Source organism: Podarcis cretensis (genome assembly GCF_951804945.1).
Source record: "Podarcis cretensis genome assembly, chromosome: 4".
NCBI lineage: Eukaryota > Metazoa > Chordata > Lepidosauria > Squamata > Lacertidae > Podarcis > Podarcis cretensis.
This window is the reverse complement of record NC_137173.1, coordinates 84,964,533-84,982,883: the sequence shown is the minus strand read 5'-3', so window position 1 is coordinate 84,982,883 and position 18,351 is coordinate 84,964,533. Positions and strand designations below refer to the sequence as shown.

At 41.7% G+C, this 18,351-nt stretch overlaps 1 protein-coding gene across 5 annotated transcripts in view; it reads right to left on the bottom strand.

The window, feature by feature from the left end:
* Window positions 1–18,351, bottom strand: part of NALCN (sodium leak channel, non-selective) — a 193,650-nt gene that overhangs the window by 144,476 nt on the left and 30,823 nt on the right. For 4 of the 5 annotated variants that reach the window (XM_079972387.1, XM_079972389.1, XM_079972388.1 and 1 more), the window contains 4 exons: window positions 14,396–14,479; window positions 13,055–13,194; window positions 11,570–11,698; window positions 4,975–5,129 (listed from right to left, as the gene is read on the bottom strand). In XM_079972387.1, the coding sequence (XP_079828513.1) occupies window positions 4,975–5,129; window positions 11,570–11,698; window positions 13,055–13,194; window positions 14,396–14,479 (508 nt within the window). Of the gene's footprint in view, window positions 1–4,974; window positions 5,130–11,569; window positions 11,699–13,054; window positions 13,195–14,395; window positions 14,480–18,351 lie in introns of those variants that run through there. The other variant, XM_079972394.1, reaches the window with a different exon arrangement.

Here is an 18,351-nt window from a genome sequence, read left to right as displayed (position 1 = left end):
AGCTGAAAAAGGGGGAGGCATGTGTTCAGTTATTTGAGTCCCAGATTATTGCATTTCCATTGATGTACCTGTGGCCCATATTATCTATGCAATTTCAGCTCAGTAATGTCCCAAATGCTGATTCAATGGGGCACTTTCTGCAGCAGTATAAGCTGCACAAAGTATCACAAGGACCTCAAGTGATGTTTAAATTCAGACATTATCTATATGTGATATAAGGCGTGACCAAGGAGGAAAGGCAACCACACACAACAAAGTAAACCGTGAGCAAGGCCTCTTCTGAACCACATTGAGGAAAAACATATTTAAGAACAAGCAGCCACATAAAAGAATTTGTCACGTCATAATACAAGCAAGCAACCCTTAAGAGACTACTGGTGTCCTTGAAACTGACTCTATTTTAGATAGTCTATAAAATGAAGGGGGATGTAATAAATTAAGTATAATTAAGAGACTGTATCAATGTAATAAAATACACCACAGGGTAGAATATAAGAAAAATTAAAGACAGTCAAGGCAAAACAGAGGTATTCACTTGTAAAACAGGAGATATTAAAGCTGTGACAGGATTATATGAATAGTTCTTTATCTTATCCCCAGTGTAAATCAAAGTCCCAAACCTTCAGACATTTTCCAGTCACAAATGAAACAAAAAAACAAGCCCATGCTGGATTCATCAATCTGAATGACACACTTTACAGGCCGCAAACAAGTGATTAAATAAATCAGCATGGGGTTGGCTGAGTTGAAGTGCAGTATAGACATGAAGACATTTAGGCCTTAAAATAATGCCGAGGAATACGAAGAGAAAAAGCACAAACTTGTGTGATGCTCCCACACCATCCCACCACCTTTATCTTTACTGCATCAGACTCAGGAATATTTATACAGTGGTGCCTCACAAGACGAAATTAATCTGTTCCGCGAGTGTCTTTGTCTAGCGGTTTTTTCGTCTTGCGAAGCAAGCCCATTGACGGCTTAGCGGATTAGCGCTATTAGCGGCTTTTAGCGGCTTAGCGGATAAGCAGATAAGCGGCTTAGCGGCTTAGAAAAAGGGGGGGAGGAAAAAACCCCCGCAGGAACTCGCAAGACATTTTCGTCTTGCAAAGCAAGCCCATAGGAAATTCGTTTTGCGAAGCACCTCCAAAACGGAAAACCCTTTCGTCTAGTGGGTTTTCCGTCTTGCGAGGCATTCGTCTTGCGGGACACCACTGTAGTTGGTGAATCTGATTCAGTGGTCAGGAAACAAGGGTTGTATCCCATGCTGCCATTCCACTTGCACAACAGAGTTTCCTCTTCCTATCCTTAGAATCATAGAATTGTATAGTTGGAAGGGATCCCAAGAGTACAACCCCTGAAATGCAGGAATCTCAGCTAAATGGTCATCCAACCTCTGCATAAAAACCTTCAAGGAATGAAAGTCTACAACCTCCTGAGGGAGACTGTTCCAACCGTCGAACAGCTCTTAGCGTCAGAAAGTTTTTCCCGGGTGTTTGTCAGAATCTCCTTTCTTTTAACTTGAAGGTGTTGGTTTGAGTCCTACCCTCCAGAGCAGGAGAAAACAAGCTGTTCCTTTTTCCTTCCCCTGCATCTTCCCCATGCATCCTCATAATCTGCTCCAGAGGGTTGGGGGGCTCTCCAGAGCTGATTTTGGAGGGGCACAGGGAGCAGACGGGAAAGTTTCCTGGTGTGTCACTGATTTCTCAGGTAGCGTCTGGCCGAGATATAGAGCCTGGGGCATTGCCTTCCTTCCCTCTCATTTGAGTTTGTATCATAAACATGCTTTGGAATCTTTACACAGCCGAAATGTTATGCCATACTTTGAGGTGCATACTGCCTAGTTGGACATCTTCCTATGAATGGCTGTAATCGGCCATCAGTTGTAACATTTTTTTTTCATAGCATGAAGCATTATGAAAAGGTCTTAGTAAACATATCACACACAAGTTGCAAAGCGGGCAAGCTTGTCTTCCTCTTCAGTGCTGAAGTGGATCATCAAATCAGAATCTTTTGAAGGCCAGTGACACTATGCCCCAGAAGTGTTGAGGGCATAGCAGCACATTTTGCAAATATCTTTCTATGAATGGAGGAAAATACAAAAGTCCTTTGCTGCTTGCAAACAGAGTGACCCCAAAAGCTGAACTGGTACGCTTTGCACAAAATGATAGCTACGAAGGGGCAGGGGTGGGAGAGGATAGTTCTGCTAGGTCACAAAAAAATGTTTTGAAAATTCTGGTTTATAAAGGAATATTATAAACCTGTGGGGTGGTAATAATAATAATAATAATAATAATAATAATAAATAATAATAATAGTTCTTCTTCTTCTTCTTCTTCTTCTTCTTCTTCTTCTTCTTCTTCTTGTCATTTATACCCCACTATCTGGCTGGGGTACTATTGATCCCTAGTACAATTTGATGTAAAGGAACATGAATAATTTGTCTCTCATGAAATTAGTTAAAATACTTATTTTTCAACCCTCCCCCCCCCCACAAAATGTTGTCAGAAAAGCATCGTCAAATATTATGAGCAAATAATAAGTTTAAATAGCACTTGGTGGGAACACTTCAACCTCTAACACCTCAAGGCCTTGCAGTCAGAGAAGACACACTGCAGCTCATCTGAATGTACAGATGTGTACATCTGTAAAGGGAGGAAAAACAACCCCAGAAACGTTCTTCAGAATCTAACACCAAATGCTCTGAGTGCCTTTGTCAGTAAACCTTTAGGGAGGAAAGCTACTTTAACAGTCCCACAATTCTGCCAAATCTACATATGCTGAATTATGTTCTGTGATATATCTGAGGAAAACAGGCTTCAAAAAGAAATCAGCAAATACAGTATTAAGGAATATAGTCCACTAAATCCAGCTCTGCAGTTGTACAGACTTCATCTGCCCACAATGCTAAGCCAAACCACGGCTAAGTGTAAATGAGCACATGTCCTGCTAGACAGTTGTGGCCATTTCACTCCTCCCTGCTCCTGTTACTCTGCCAAAGCATGGCTTAGTGTTAGGTGCAAACCCAGGCTCAGGCTTTGTTTCTCCCAAACCAACCATATATGGTAAACCGAGAATATTCTTGATCACAGCTTGGCCATTTGGTTGGAGTGAATAAAGCCATAAGCCCAAGTTCCCATGTGATGCCAAAACATGGTTAGGCTCCTAGTAGTAAAGCAAGAGCAGAGGAGGAGCAAAGCTGCCATGATTTTCTAAACATGCAGCAGAATGTTTCTCCATTCATGTAAAGCTTAAGTTTCACTGAGCGCTATATTCGAACCAGTATGTAGCTACATTGAAAATGTAATCACATGGTCATGCTCACCTGACCTATCCTTTTTGTTTCCTGTCTGAGTTGCTTTTCATGTCCTCTGTAATATACTGGTCTTTGAATCACCTGCTGAAAACTCTGAAATCTATGCAAATACAGTCACATACTTAATGTACGAGGGCATCTTTCTGAGAAGTTAGCTCCATAATGCACACAGTCATCAAAATTATTGAGCTAAACTAGACTCGATAATAATACACCAAAGGGCAGAGAAGGGAAGGGAGATGAGATGAAATATGATCTGAAATATTAGGGCACCTGTCACATGTTAGTTATTCGTTTATTAAAGAGACTCTCTGTAGAAAACGCAAGACTTTTCAAAGGGAAAAGGAGCTCAGATCAAAAACCAAAGCAAAAAAAGTAAGAACTTTACATACCCCAAGTCTGATTATCCAAACCACAGACATGCAAGCAAACAAAAAGGCTGCTTCTATACGAAGTGCATACTGAGCAATCATCTTGATTTGTTTTCAAAAAATTGCTGAGGTTATACAATGTCACTGTCAAATGGTTGTTATGCTGCATTTCCCACGGTAGTTTTCTGTCACTTTTTTTTTTAGCGCAGTGTCTGTTTTTTTAAAAAAGATTTGCTGCATCCTGTTTTGCTATACAGTAGTACCTCGGGTTACAAACGCTTCAGGTTATGCGTTTTCAGGTTGCGGACTGCGGGAAACCCGGAAGGACCAGAAAGGGTAACTTCCGGGTTTCGCAGTTCGCGCATGCGCAGATGTGCTAAATCACGCTTCACACATGCACAGAAGTGCCAAATCGCTTCACGCACGTGTGCAGATACAGCGCTGCAGGTTATGAACACTGCAGGTTGCGGACGTGCCTCCGTCACGGATTACGTCCGCAACCCGAGGTTCCACTGTAGTCATATTATTATTGTTTTGCAGTGTACCTGCTTCCTTTGTCTTTGGTTATGAAGGTGCAACCCTACTGCACAAAAGGCACCTACCAGCATCTACCTGAATGTATGAAAAATTTGCATGAAAGAGTAACACTCCGGAAGTGCCAGGAGAGGGGCAGGTGTGTCTTTTTTACACTGTGTTTCCCCAACAACCTACTGACATGTGCATGTGAATGTTCTAACCATATGGACTTTTGTTTATGCACATGAATTTGTGCTTACGTGCGCTTTAAGGGTAATTTCTCGTACCATCTTTTCATTGCTGAACATTCATGCTTGCGAAAGTAACACAAGCAAGCCAAACCTTTTTAATTAAAGGGCCAAACCATAATGTGACATCCCCAAGCTACAGCTCTGTATCTTTCCTACTTTCAGGGCAAGTGGCTTTAGTAGAAAGGGACTTGAGGAGAAAATGTTAAGAAGCCAGCCCCCTTCCAGACTTGAACAAATTGCTGCACTTTGTCAGAGAAAACTGCATGCAACTGAGGTCACAGAGGGTGTCACCCTTAGCATATCAGGACATGAATAGCATTAGATGGATTGCAGAGACAATGCTCCTAAAGCAATCTCCAACTGGAGGAAGAGTGCAAAAGATCTATCAAAGACAAGGACAGTCACCACATCAACAGCCCTTCGCCCTACACATTCACAAACTGTCTATTGCAAGTTCCTCCTAGATGATTTACAAGAATCTAAATATAGGCTTTGATAATAGATTTTAATCAGATAAACAGACCTATCTCATTAAAGCCACTGTAGCCCAGCTCTTGCCTGCTTAACCCTAGTTCTTCAAGGTCCAAGCATTCAAATCCTGGGGGGCACTGGTAACCTTCTTCAGATGGTTTCGAACAGTGTGTATCCGGAATTGCTAGATTATTCCAGGTTATGTTTCTGTTGGCATAAAAAGAGAACGTGAGCGCAACCTGAGAAACACGAACAGTGAAAACAGCAGTGGTAACAGTTCTCCCCAAATAAATTTACATTTGTGGTAAAAAAATATGCAACAGCACTGTCTTAGAATGGAGAGTTAATATCTGGCGGTAGGGGACATCTGTCTGCTAGTACAATGTGGGAAAGAGAATCTCTGAAAGGATTTGTCAAGATGGTCGCTGGAGTCACTGCAGTCAGAGGCTCTTGTGTTAAAATATTCTAAATCAGTGTTTCCAGGAACCCCTGTAACATGTTTCGGTATCTGGCAGAACTCCAACGCCCTCTGCCTCCCCCACAATCTCACAAAAGCAAAATCAGATAATAAGCAATTTATTTAACAAGTACAAAATTTTGCATAAGGATACTGACAAAACACATTGGAAAACAATGTCTTAAATAAACACTAGAGTTTTCTTCATAAGAAATTGGCACCTGTCCTTTATAACATCTTGTACAAGTCTAGTACGATACAGTGGTGCCTCGCAAGACGAAAATAATCCGTTCCGCGAGTCTCTTCGTCTAGCGGTTTTTTCGTCTTGCAAAGCATCCCTATTAGTGGCTTAGCGGATTAGCGCTATTAGCGGATTAGCGCTATTAGCGGCTTAGCGGCTATTAGCGGCTTAGAAAAAGGGGGGGAAGGGAAAAAACTCACAAGACTCGCAAGCCGTTTTCGTCTTGCGAAGCAAGCCCATAGGGAAATTCGTCTTGCGAAGCGCCTCGAAAAATGGAAAACGCTTTCGTCTAGCGGGTTTTTCGTCTTGCGAGGCATTCGTCTTGCGGGGCACCACTGTACTTCATATGAACAAAGACAATTTCCCAGATGCTGAAATTCTTTGTAAACCCTGCAATTCAGATTTTGAAAGTGCAGATATTTGCGTTTTGAAGCTAAAATATGCAGAAGTGACCCTAAGTTACACAACAAAATGGTCCCTGATACAAAGGAGTGCAGAATGTATTCATCAGCTAAGATCATGACTACTCATCTCTAGCTGCCTATTTAATGGTAGCTCTGATACTGTGACAGGGATGAAACTTGCACACCTCAAATGCTCCTGGAGTTCTGATAACTTTATATTTTAGCTGTCTGGCAGAACTCTGTTGTATCTAGTTGATGTGGGGTAGATTGCAGTGAGTTTCTTATGCTAATCTGATGCTGGATCCTCCCTCTTCAATACCATCCTTGTAGTTCTGGCCTTCATTTTCTTAAATATGCACATCACTGGCCCACACAGAAATATCACAGCAAGCATAAAGATTAGCTGACAGGTTATAAACGAGAAATAATGGTGAGCTGTACAGCTCCCAAGCGAGGAGCAGTCTGATCCTGTTCTCTAAGGAATTAGCTCTGGGAGCTAGGCTCTCTGTTTTCATTAAGAACCTGGGAACAATGTGCACTCTGCGTTATCAAATTCACACATCACCATCCTCTGAAAGGAGCAATGGCTCAAGAGAATAGAGAGAAGCTCTGGAATGATCAGAAGAAGTTATCCCTCAGCAAATTGAGATTTAATGTAGGGCAATACGCTGAAGGAGAATGAGAGGAAGTAAAGCTATTAACATGAGTCAGCTATTCAGGCAGTAGTAGTACTGAAACAAAAAACAAGAAGAGACAAGTAATACTGGGCTGGGATGATCCTATTTCTTTTGCTGCTTTCATATGTTCCTCTCCATCCAAAGGAGGAGCAGGAACATTTTAGCACAGTGGTTCTCAAAAGGTGTGGGATGCCACATTGGTGCGGCAAGAGAGGATGGCAAGTGTAGTGGGAAGATTTGAGGACAAGTTTAGTGTAGTAGAGTAAGGTAAAGGTAAAGGTACCCCTGCCCGTACGGGCCAGTCTTGACAGACTCTGGGGTTGTGCGCCCATCTCACTTAAGAGGCCAGGGACCAGCGCAGTCCGGAGACACTTCCGGGTCACGTGGCCAGCGTGACATCGCTGCTCTGGCGAGCCAGAGCCGCACACGGAAACGCCGTTTACCTTCCCGCTGGTAAGCGGTCCCTATTTATCTACTTGCACCCGGAGGTGCTTTCGAACTGCTAGGTTGGCAGGCGCTGGGACCGAGCAGCGGGAGCGCACCCCGCCGCAGGGATTCGAACCGCCGACCTTTCGATCGGCAAGCCCTAGGCGCTGAGGCTTTAACCCACATACAAAATACATACAACCTGAAAAAGTATTTATGCCCTTCTTCAGGAGGATTAGCTATTTTTTTAGTTCTCCACGACATATTGTTGTGAATGGGGATTTCCAACTCTGACAAATATGAAGGATCAAAAAGAGAAAGGCTTCTAATATAAACGAGATTTCCTGGCAAAACAAAGTTCACACCTCTCATTGAGTTTGCATACATACTTAAGGTGCATATGTAATAGGCTCGTTTATAATTATATTTTGGGAATGATTCATGTCCTTATGCATCTGCATTGTTTTATATTTTATGGATGTCCCACAGCTGTGCGATATATTATAAATCAGGGCTGTCCAACTTCCAAGAGACTGCGATCTACTACCACTATAAAAAATCTGGCAGTGATCTACCCATTGGATTGACCAGAGTTGTTGGGGACTGCTTAATGCTTCATCAAGGTTGTTGAGCTTTTTTCTGGGGGGGGGAGGGGGAATCCCACGATCGACCTGTTGGACAACCCTGTTATAAAGCACAGGTAGGAGTAGTTTCTTTTTGCTTTCCAGCATACTTCTTATCATTAAGAAACATTCAGTGTGGTCCAGAGGAAGAAGTTTGAGAACCACTGTTTTAGCATCACAGTAACCCTGTTTAGTAGGTCCGTATAGTAAAAGCTGGGGGACGCAGGTGGCGCTGTGGGTTAAAGCCTCAGCGCCTAGGGCTTGCCGATCGAAAGGTCGGCGGTTCGAATCCCTGCGTCTCCGGACAGCGCTGCGTCTCCGGACAGCGCTGGCCCCTGGCCTCTTAAGTGAGATGGGCGCACAACCCCAGAGTCTGTCAAGACTGGCCCGTACGGGCAGGAGTACCTTTACCTTTACCTTATAGTAAAAGCTATGGTTTTCCCAGTAGTGATGTATGGAAGTGAGAGCATACCATAAAGAAGGCTGATCGCCGAAGAATTGATGCTTTTGAATTATGGTGCTGGAGGAGACTCTTGAGAGTCCCATGGACTGCAAGAAAATCAAACCTCTTCATTCTTAAGGAAATCAGCCCTGAGTGCTCACTGGAAGGACAGATTGTGAAGCTGAGGCTCCAATACTTTGGCCACCTCATCAGAAGAGAAGTCTCCCTGGAAAAGACCCTGATGTTGGGAAAGATGGAGGGCACAAGGAGAAGGGGACGACAGAGGACGAGATGGTTGGATAGTGTTCTCGAAGCTACCAGCATGAGTTTGACTAAACTGCGGGAGGCAGTGAAAGACAGGAGTGCCTGGCGTGCTCTGGTCCATGGGGTCACGAAGAGCTGGACACGACTAAACAACTAAACAACAACAACAACAACAACCCTGTTTAAGGGAGTCTGAAAGCAATGATGACCCAACCAAGGCCATGTAGTAAAGTGCCTACTGATACAGATGACGAGGCTTCAGCGCAAAAGAGGAAATTTGATGCTGTACCTGGTTACGTTTCTTCTCATAAACTATTATAGGGGAAGGGCAGTAGAAGAATCATAGAATTCTGGAGTCGAACCCCCAGCAATGCAAGAATGTGCAGCTATCCCATATGGGGACTGAACCTGCAACCTTGGTGTTATCAGCACTATGCTCTAACCAACCAAGGTCAGTGGCAAATGGTCTCTGGTTCAATCCCTGGCAGGGGCAGGTAGGGCTGGGGAAGACTGCTCCCTGGGCTAGATGGACCAATGGCCTGAATTGGTTTCCGGCAGCTTCCTGGGGTCCTAACTGTTTAGGATATAGGAACATATCCTGCTTTGCATGCAAGAGAATCGGTGCAGTGCAGGAGACTAATACTGAAGAAACCCAGTTTCAAATCCCTACTTGGCAATGAAGTTCTTAGAGTGACCTTGAGCCATTCACTACCTTACAAATACAATGCAGTGCAAATACAACAGAGCACCTTGGAGCACCTTGTTTCCCTGAGCACCTTGGAGAAATGTGGGAAACAGCATCATGGATTTTTTTTGTTTTGTTTTAATCACCATACTGTACCTGTGGTTGTAGTCTTAGGTAAACTAATCAGGAAGCAAACCCCAGGAAAACCATTTTTATTTATATATATTTTGTCTGAATTTCACTTTAGGAAATTCTGCACCTGGCGGTTTTGGATGCAGGAGGGCTACTTCCAAACAAGTTGGGATTTAGACCTTCCCCCCGCATCCAAAACCACCAAGGGCAGAATCTACGAAATGGTTTTTTCCCCATTACATAAATATGAAGAAGAGATGGGTTTTTTTTATTTTGCATCAAGGAAGCCTACTAAACAACAAAATAGTTGTGGGGGATGGTGGAGGCCAGTGTAACAAAGGGCGAAATAGTATCTGCCTCAGAAGAAATGGAGTTAGATAAGTAATTATAACAACAGGATAATGAGTGTAGCAAGAAAGAGATTCAGAATCCTCTCAAGGGAAGGGGGAGGGGACCTGGCAGTGAAAATTAGGACAAGCAGAAACAGCTAGAAAATACAGCACTCAATGTTGGTTTGGTTTTTTTTTTCCAATAGAAAACAAATAAATCTTGTTAGCAGCTGAACAGTTGGTTTGACTCTTCTATCTTACTGACATAAAGATTCAGATTTTCACAGAGTCGATTTTTAAAATCAAAATGTTCTTGCTTTCAAGCTGGGGGAGGAACAGAGCACTTTCCCTTTTTCATATGTCCAGCAGTTGTTGCTGGTATGGCCTTATCTTAGCACGGTCACTTTTAGGTCACAGAGAAGAGACCCGGCATCCAAAAGGATACTTAGAACAAGAGAATATACTTGCCAAAAGCTGAAGGAAAGGCCGTTTGGCTATTGGCCAGGCCTCCACACCCTTGTTTCTCAACAAACCTTACAGCAACCTACAAGGGAAAGTGTCGATAAACTCCTACTCCAACCCACCCGCTCCTGCAAAACAAGGAGTCGCCAAGCAAGTGTAGGCCACAAATCATGGTGGGCAGGCTGTGTTTGGCTTTGCAGAGCAAGCAAATACTCTGTAACAAATACAACGAAGTTTATAATTCAAAAAAATAAAATAGCCAAAAGAAATAGGGAAATCGAAAAGAACATTGTTCATGTATGGGATAACAGTGGCCAGAATCTTAGTAGCAAGAAACTGGGAAAATACAGCAATACCTAACATGGCGGATTGGCAAATCCTAATGGTAGAATACCTGCAGCTAGCAAAGACAACAGGAAGGATAAGAGGCCAAACAAAACAAATAGTCTATAAGGATTGGAGAATTTTTAAAGAATACTTTAAAAATTACAGTATAAAAGGAAACTTCTTGGCAGAATTAGACTGAACCTTGCATTGTTTGTAGGGAAGTTAACAGAAACTTATAAGAAATATGTAACTGTGCGGTATAAGATAATCAACAGATAAAGTGCAGCGAGACTAATTGGAAGTCATTTTTAATTTCTTGTTTTACGAGTTTTACAATCGTTCACATCATTGGGTGTATAAATGATGTTAGTTATAAGAATTGTGTGGTTTCATACATTGCTACTGTCTGTTTGTCAATTTATAGTTTGTTTGTTTATTTGATTGTATGCATGTTTGTTTGTTGGTTTGATTGCTTACCTGGCATAAATATATCTATTGTAAAACAATAAAGATATATTGCAAAAATAAATAAATAAATAAAATAAAATAAAATAAAAAAAGCAATAGAGTGGGCTGCACAAAAAAAACCACCAGCCTTTCAAGCATGCAAGATGTAATTACATTAACTGAACTGGGGAGCGGGGGCTTGTATTGGTCTGTGTTCGCAGAGCAAAGATCACAGTGGTTGTGCTCTTCCCATGGTTTTGCTGCTGCTGCACTATCCAGAGCTAAACTATGGTTTGACTTAGTGTTATTGATGTTTGATTGATCGATTGCCTTTCTATGCTGCTTTTCATTCAAATGAATCCCAAAGCGGCTTACAAGCAATAAATAGCAATAACAGGTCTGAACCAGGGCTCATGGTTTGTCTCACTGCAATCAAATCATGAGCTGCAACCAAGATTTAGTGAGCGAGGTTGTGTTCATTGTCCTGGGAACGAGTAGGCTGATTCACTCACACTAATCAAGCCATGGTTTGACTGAGTGTTGTGTGCAAATTGAGTCACTGACTCACAGGAACCCCAAATTCCAAGCCGGGTCCTATTTTTAGCAGAATTTGTTTGCAGTTCAGTGTCTTGCTAGAGGAACTCTTTCCTTGTGATTTCTCCATTTCTAGTTCATCTCCAGACAGAAGGTCACTGATAAAAAGTTTTTAAAAAATCATCATTTAGACTTACCCTGGCTTTGTATCATTTGTTACACAATGATACGTGAAAGGTCCGAACATCTGAACCCCCAGAATTCCATACAGAAGCAGAAAGAACAGAAGGAATATTGAAACACTCCAAATTTGTTCACCTGAGCGCCTAACGAAAAAGGAAAGTGATATGCATTACACGCAAGTAATCTGCACAGTTCAATGCCAGTAGCGCAATATCCCACCCATATGTGGTAGATGAGTGGAGAATAGCTTTGTGGCACAGGGGATATCCATACTGTGGTTTAGCCCTTTGAAATGCATGGCTAGATTAAAGGAGGCAAGCAGTCTTAAAGGGAAGATAAACTGGGTTGGGAGGTGGTGGAATAATCTGAAAAATGGCAGGGCATGTCTTGGGAATTGCATAGAAAGGAGGGATGCATGTCCGATTTTTTAATAGCAAATAAGAGTGTCCACGTGAGGAATTGCAGACCTCTTTCCTCACTGGTTTCTTACTTCTCTGTACTTTCTCAAGTGCCTTTCTCCTCTCCATGCTTACCTAGGCTAAAAGCAGAACTCGTCCAAGTCAAGGACAAGATGGCACACATACACACATCCCAATAATATATATATACCTGTAAGGACAATCCAACACTCATGACAGGGTATCATCAACCACCGCACCTAAGGATGCTAAAGGGGTGCAAGAGAGGCCACAATGGCACTCATCACTTTACCCTCCAACACCTCATAACCACTACCTGCCCCTTAGCAGCTGCTGCTCTGAGGTGGCTATCTTATTATCAAATGGTACAGCTGGCTCTGGCTGAAGAGAGGTTAGCAGTGAGTGTAGAGAGTGTTCAACATCCCTCCCCCCCAAGCACCTGTTTTGCAGGTAAAAACAGATCCCCTAACCCTCATCCAACATGTCTTGTGGAACTTCTACCTCATGTGTAGTTAGGCCTACAGCAACCCCAAATTTTCAGGGCTCTCTGATGAGTGCACCCCATACAATTGAATGGTACCATTAAATCTTAAGTGGTGCCTTCCTCCACTGTCTCCTGAGACAGATGGATGCCAACTTCAGCTTCAAGTGTTCACCTGAAAATTGTGGTCTGTGAAGAGGTCAAAGGAAAAGAACTTCAAATAGAAGCTTGGGCTAACTTCTAATACAGGGCATTCATTATCCCAACATTCATAGCAGCCCAGAATTGATGGGAGAAATTGGATTAAAATAATATTTATCAAACTTTATGAAATCTTTAAAAATGTTTGAAAAATTGGAAGACAGAAAGATGGGGCTGGAACTTCTTTTTTATATATGTAATTTTTATTTAATATAGGGGCTGGAATTTCTTAAGCATCCTATGACATTTCCCCAAAAATTCAGTTTGTATTATATATCTAATAGAAATTAAGAAGCATATGATTGCATGTTTAAAATAATCCCAAACAACACAATGCCACTGCCTCCCCATCCCAAGTATTCATATACCACTGTGTCTAGATTTAGCAAACAACTTACTTTAAAATGTTGGTTATCCTGGTTCTTGGCAACTCAAAGCGGAAATAGATCCGGAATGCTCGAATCATAATAAGCGGCCGTGGGATCCTCAACATGCCCCAAGGTGACATTTGATCAACTATATCAGCAATTTCAAACACCTAGGAACAAAAGAACGTCTTTTTCCCTCTGATTTTTTTCCTGAGCACACTACTGTTCTTCGTGCTGTTTTCTAAAGTTTGCATTGTTTTGCATAAATATTTCCAGGGCAATGTATTTTCAATGGCAATCTTCTTTCAGCGCTTGCTCCCAGTTTAACACTGTTTTCTGAAACAAGACGCTTTCGGCAACTGATTTTATAATTCAAGTGACTTATCCCAGATCACCAAATGTCAATTATCTCATTCATGAAGGTGAAACTAAAAGGGAGGGAGGATTGAAATAATCTACCAGGGGCAAAGAAAAAAAATGCACATTAAGCTGAAACACTCAAGCAGAGAACACAAACCCTCTGGTGGGATCCTATAGGACCTCTTCCAGACCAGGTCTGGGTTGGAGAGAGAGAACTGGGTGGGGGAAACAGGAAGTGTTCAGGCTTCCTATTCTAGCCATATCTAGTATGCAGCACTTCATACAAGCCAAGTAGGGGAAGGATCTATTGAGCAGAAGCAGGAGAGATTGTGCCCTTAGAATATTTAATAATAATTTATAATTTCTACCCTGCCCATCTGGCTGGGTTTCCCCAGCCAATTTAAAAATTGCAATCCATTGATTTATCAAAGTTTGTAATAAAGTATGTGCACCACTCCTGATGTAAGCATTAGAGTACTGTATGATTTTTCCCCCTGTGGTGGCTTCCTGGTTGTGGAATGTTCTCCCCAGGGAGACTCACCAGGTGCCATCACTACATGTCTTTAGGCACCAGGCAAAAACATTCCTCTTTACCCAAGGGCTATTGACAAGGCACCTCTGATAAGCTGGAGAGGTTTTTCAAAGGACATGGATAGCTGAAGTAGGTAGAAGGAAAGGAAGTCTTCCTTCTGTGAGTGTCTTTCTATTAACTTACTTTAGGATGCAAGCTATTATTTTCATTTTGTACTCAGCTGATTATTATGGAGGTAACCATGGGGTCTGGCGTGGAAAGCTGCAGAAAAACCACGGCCCCAAACACTGGACCTAAAGATAATCTTCCTGTTTGGTTTAGCTCTGAGGAACGGGACCAACTCTACTGCAGAAGGTCTTGGTTGTTACCAGAAGTGTGGCCTTCAAGAGTGTTTTTATTTTTTCACTTAAGCTGAGGTGAGGGCTTGGCCAGAGATCAAGGCTGTATTTCTGCACTTATTGTAATGCAACATAATTTACCTGTAAAACTAATGACACCCAAAGACAAAATACCATGAATCCATCAAACACACACCAGCGGTCCTTCACATAGGAAGTATCCCCCTAAGAAGAAGAAAAATGTAAATGGAATTATACGAGTTGTGTTATTTCATGTTTTTAAATTATTTCTGTTATTTCACGTTTTTAAAACAGAATATTTCTAACACAGTGAAGCAAAAGCAACATCCTAGCATCTGAAATTCTATGTCAATAGTTGCTGATTCTATCCAATAGAGAAAGCTGCAAGATTAGCAGCCTTTGAAGGATCTCCTTTCGGTCTTCTCACAAAGAACAGCTTTACAAAGCACACTCCATTTATAGCATAAATGGGTTTTTTGTCTGACAGGTGTTCAAAACAACCTGTAATCATTTATCACAGGTGTCAATGGTCAGTATTTATAAGTTGTGCCTCCTGTTTCTTGTACTGAACAGAATTGGTTTGCAACTAGTGCATTTGGAATAAGAGGAATGCTTTGGGTAAAGCAAAATGAAGAGAAATAAGGCAGGCTTCATCTTGCTTTTCCCTGATGCTTTATATAGCCACCTGCAGTCCACCTGACAAAATGTTTTTCAGGCACAGCTCTGGCTATGAGCATAACTGAATTTGCTGATTATAGTGCTCAGTTAACCACCCTTTCCCCCAATTCTCATCTCCTGGTAGCTTTTCTCCTTTGTTGGGCATAAAACTACATATACCTATACACTTCAGAAAATGGATGCAGTTGAACCCTCATTGAGTTGCCTTTCTGTTGATCAAGAAAAGACTGATCATCTGCAACTACTGGAAATAGTTGCTATGGGAGCCTTTTTCCTCAAGGGTATCTTTCTAAAGTACCTTAAAGTCAACATCCAGGACATCAAATCTGGTTGCCTTGCCATACAACAGAGGCCAAAGCAACTTGCTTTATGGGCACTGTGAAAATTACAGGATTAAGCAGAGGTCTTTAAAGACATTTATAATACAGGGCGATAGCAAATTCCTTCAGCCAATAGGATAATGGGGGCAAAGAGGGAAACCATGAGATAACACACCGTGGCCCAGTTTGCACATAACACAAAGCCTAACTATGGCTTAGCGTAAACGTGCAAGTTTGCAGATTTCCCAGAGGTATCACAGCTCTTTTGCTCCTACCCTGGTTCTGCTGTTGTCGCTGCACTGCGTGTCATCCAAACCAGGGCTTGTGGTTTGCCTTGCTTCAGTCAGTATAGCTCACAACATGACCGGTGCAGGAGCAAAGCAGCCACAATCTCTCCTCCTAAAACCTGCACATTTGCACTAAGCTATGCTTTGGCTTAGCAAACAGAGTCTATGCCTGCTGGATACATAATGCTAGCAATGGCCTAACCATGGATAGGAAGTTGGGAGAATGCTCCAGGCTCATAGGTTCACTTCCGCTCATGTGTAGAAATTCCCTGACTAGAATGGGTTTATAAATAGATAGGTCGATAGATTGATAGATCGATTGATAGATGGCAGAGCTTTAAGTCTAACGGTGCAATGCCTAGGCTTTAACCAGGGTGTGCAAACCAGCTTCATTCTATCCCTATCTTCAAATATTCAATTAACAGTTCAACATGATGAGAATTAGCCATAGCTAGCCCCATCACAAATGTAAGATAGCACCATAGTTAACACTGAACGAGTAAGATTCAGGAATTCACAAAGATGAAGGGAGGGGAGGGGAGAACAGATCTATGGCATGTTATTGATCACTTAACCATGGTTTACATATGCTCTTGGGCTATTTCAATTTTTTAACAGAAACAATATATTACTGCAACAATGGTGGTGGTGAGACACATAGCCCAGAGGTTTATGACTGAATTTGAGACTTCTTTTTTTAAAAAGAGTATGTTTCTAGTCATAATGACTGCAAGCAAAAATAAGAAAATGTGACAAATATGGCTCACTATTTTAAAATAACCCAGAAGTCAATTAAACAAACAAACAAACAAACAAACAAACCACAAAGAACATAATTATATCTTCAAATGTTACAGTCAAAATTATTTTGTTTTGGCACCAAAACCTGGTTTTGAACCCTGGAAATCAACAGAAACTAGAATCTTGGGTCATCACAGCTGCATTGTAACTGCATTGGAGAGAGGTATCCCTTCATATCTGATTCTATCCTAAAAGTGAAATACTGTGCACCATACCCTCTTTTTCCCCAGTATGTGAATTTTTGAGCAAACATTTCCACTGTTCAACCATTTATAAACTAAGGTCCCAATTAACAAAGGGTCTTTAAAGAAAAAAGTCACCCCTGGGTCCTTGGAATGAAATTGCTTTCCTTTTCACATGGGTGCTTGGTTTCTGTACCTCCTTCACAGTCCTGGAAAGGACTAATCTATCCTCCTCCCATGCAGAATTTAGAAGCTACAATACTGCGTGTGCTTCTGAACCCAAGGACCAACCACACAGAAATGATTAACTTACCTACAAGCAGCAACTGAGTAGACTTACCATAAAACACATAGTACTACTCATTTACACAATACACTTTCCTGCTTATGAAAACATTCAAATAATTCCTATGTCTACAAAAAGGTAAGATCTGAATTGGTTTTCAGGTTCACACTGGAGACTGTGTAAGTGGCAGCACAGAAGTACTACTCATCTGTTCGATACGACCTGATGTCACAGTTTGTGGAAAATGTTAATGATGCATAAATAAGATACACAAATTAGCAATGCCCTTCTGGCTCATTATGAGTTGTCACAGCAGCCTTTAGTTATGAGCAAATGGCTATAGCAAACTGTGTGTGGGTTTGTACTAGTCTGAAAGGGAGGGGACCTATTCTGTACAAAGATAGATCCACATAGTTTTGGAAAGTCACAAAATAAAATAAAACCACCTCTTATTTCACAAATATGTGGTTAACTTTTCAAGAAAGCTTCCTAAATTCAAGCATAGTATAAGTTCTCTGTGTTACACTGCCTGGCAAATTTAAGGTGCCTTTAGCAGATTCTTCATAGCGTTCAGCAACTAGCATCCTATTTTCTTACAATGCGCAGGGCCTCTGGGGAAGCAGAAGTCTTAACAGCTGAGCTAAATCATTTGATGGTACCAGTTTAATGAAGACTGGTGGCTCCTTCTCTCTTGATTGCCTGAATTCTTTAGATATATCATTTCTGCCCTGAAGCAACAAACTATATCCAAAATAAAAAAGGTTCTGTCTGTGCAAGAGGACACCCCACCGTTTTTTACTGTGTGTGAAGCGTCCCATCTGATTTGTAAATGTTTTACACAAGAGCTCTGACCTTCACAGAATTGGAGCCCATGAATAATAATGGAACAGTCTTAGAAATTCATGCAAGATGGAGCAGCACAATGCAGGAATCCTCATATAACATTTGCTGAGGGATTTTTCAAGTCTCCATCTTCTTCCGGCATTACTTATTATTATTTTCCTTCTAATTATGGAACTGGAACATGGAAGGATCATTAGCGGAGATAATGAAGGCCATGCAAGGAAGGCAAAACCTGAACTGTGCACTGTTTGCTTATATGCAGTTCACTATGTAGACTTGCAATCTAGTATCTGCTTTAGATGACATTCTGCTGTCAACTTTATATTTTTCTTTAAAGACTGCTTCTGGCTTGAATGACTTCAGTGTGTGAAGCTCAAAAATCTGTTAGAAAGGCCTGAAAAAGGGTTAAGAACAGAGGGGCTGCAGTGAATTTTCTTTAACTTCCTTTAAATCTCCTCCATTGCCTTCTTCTGCTTGATGTTCCCTTGAATATATTGGTCAGCAGCCCTCGGGCTCCTTTTCCTCCTCTTTGTGGACAGTGGCAGAGGGAGGGGCCAGGAAGGTCAGCAGTCCCCCAAACAAGGAGCTTGTCCCTCACTTGTTCCACCATTGCTAGACTCCTGTCTTTAGCATATATTGTTATTTTTCTTTCAGAGATCTTAACATGTGAGACACAACT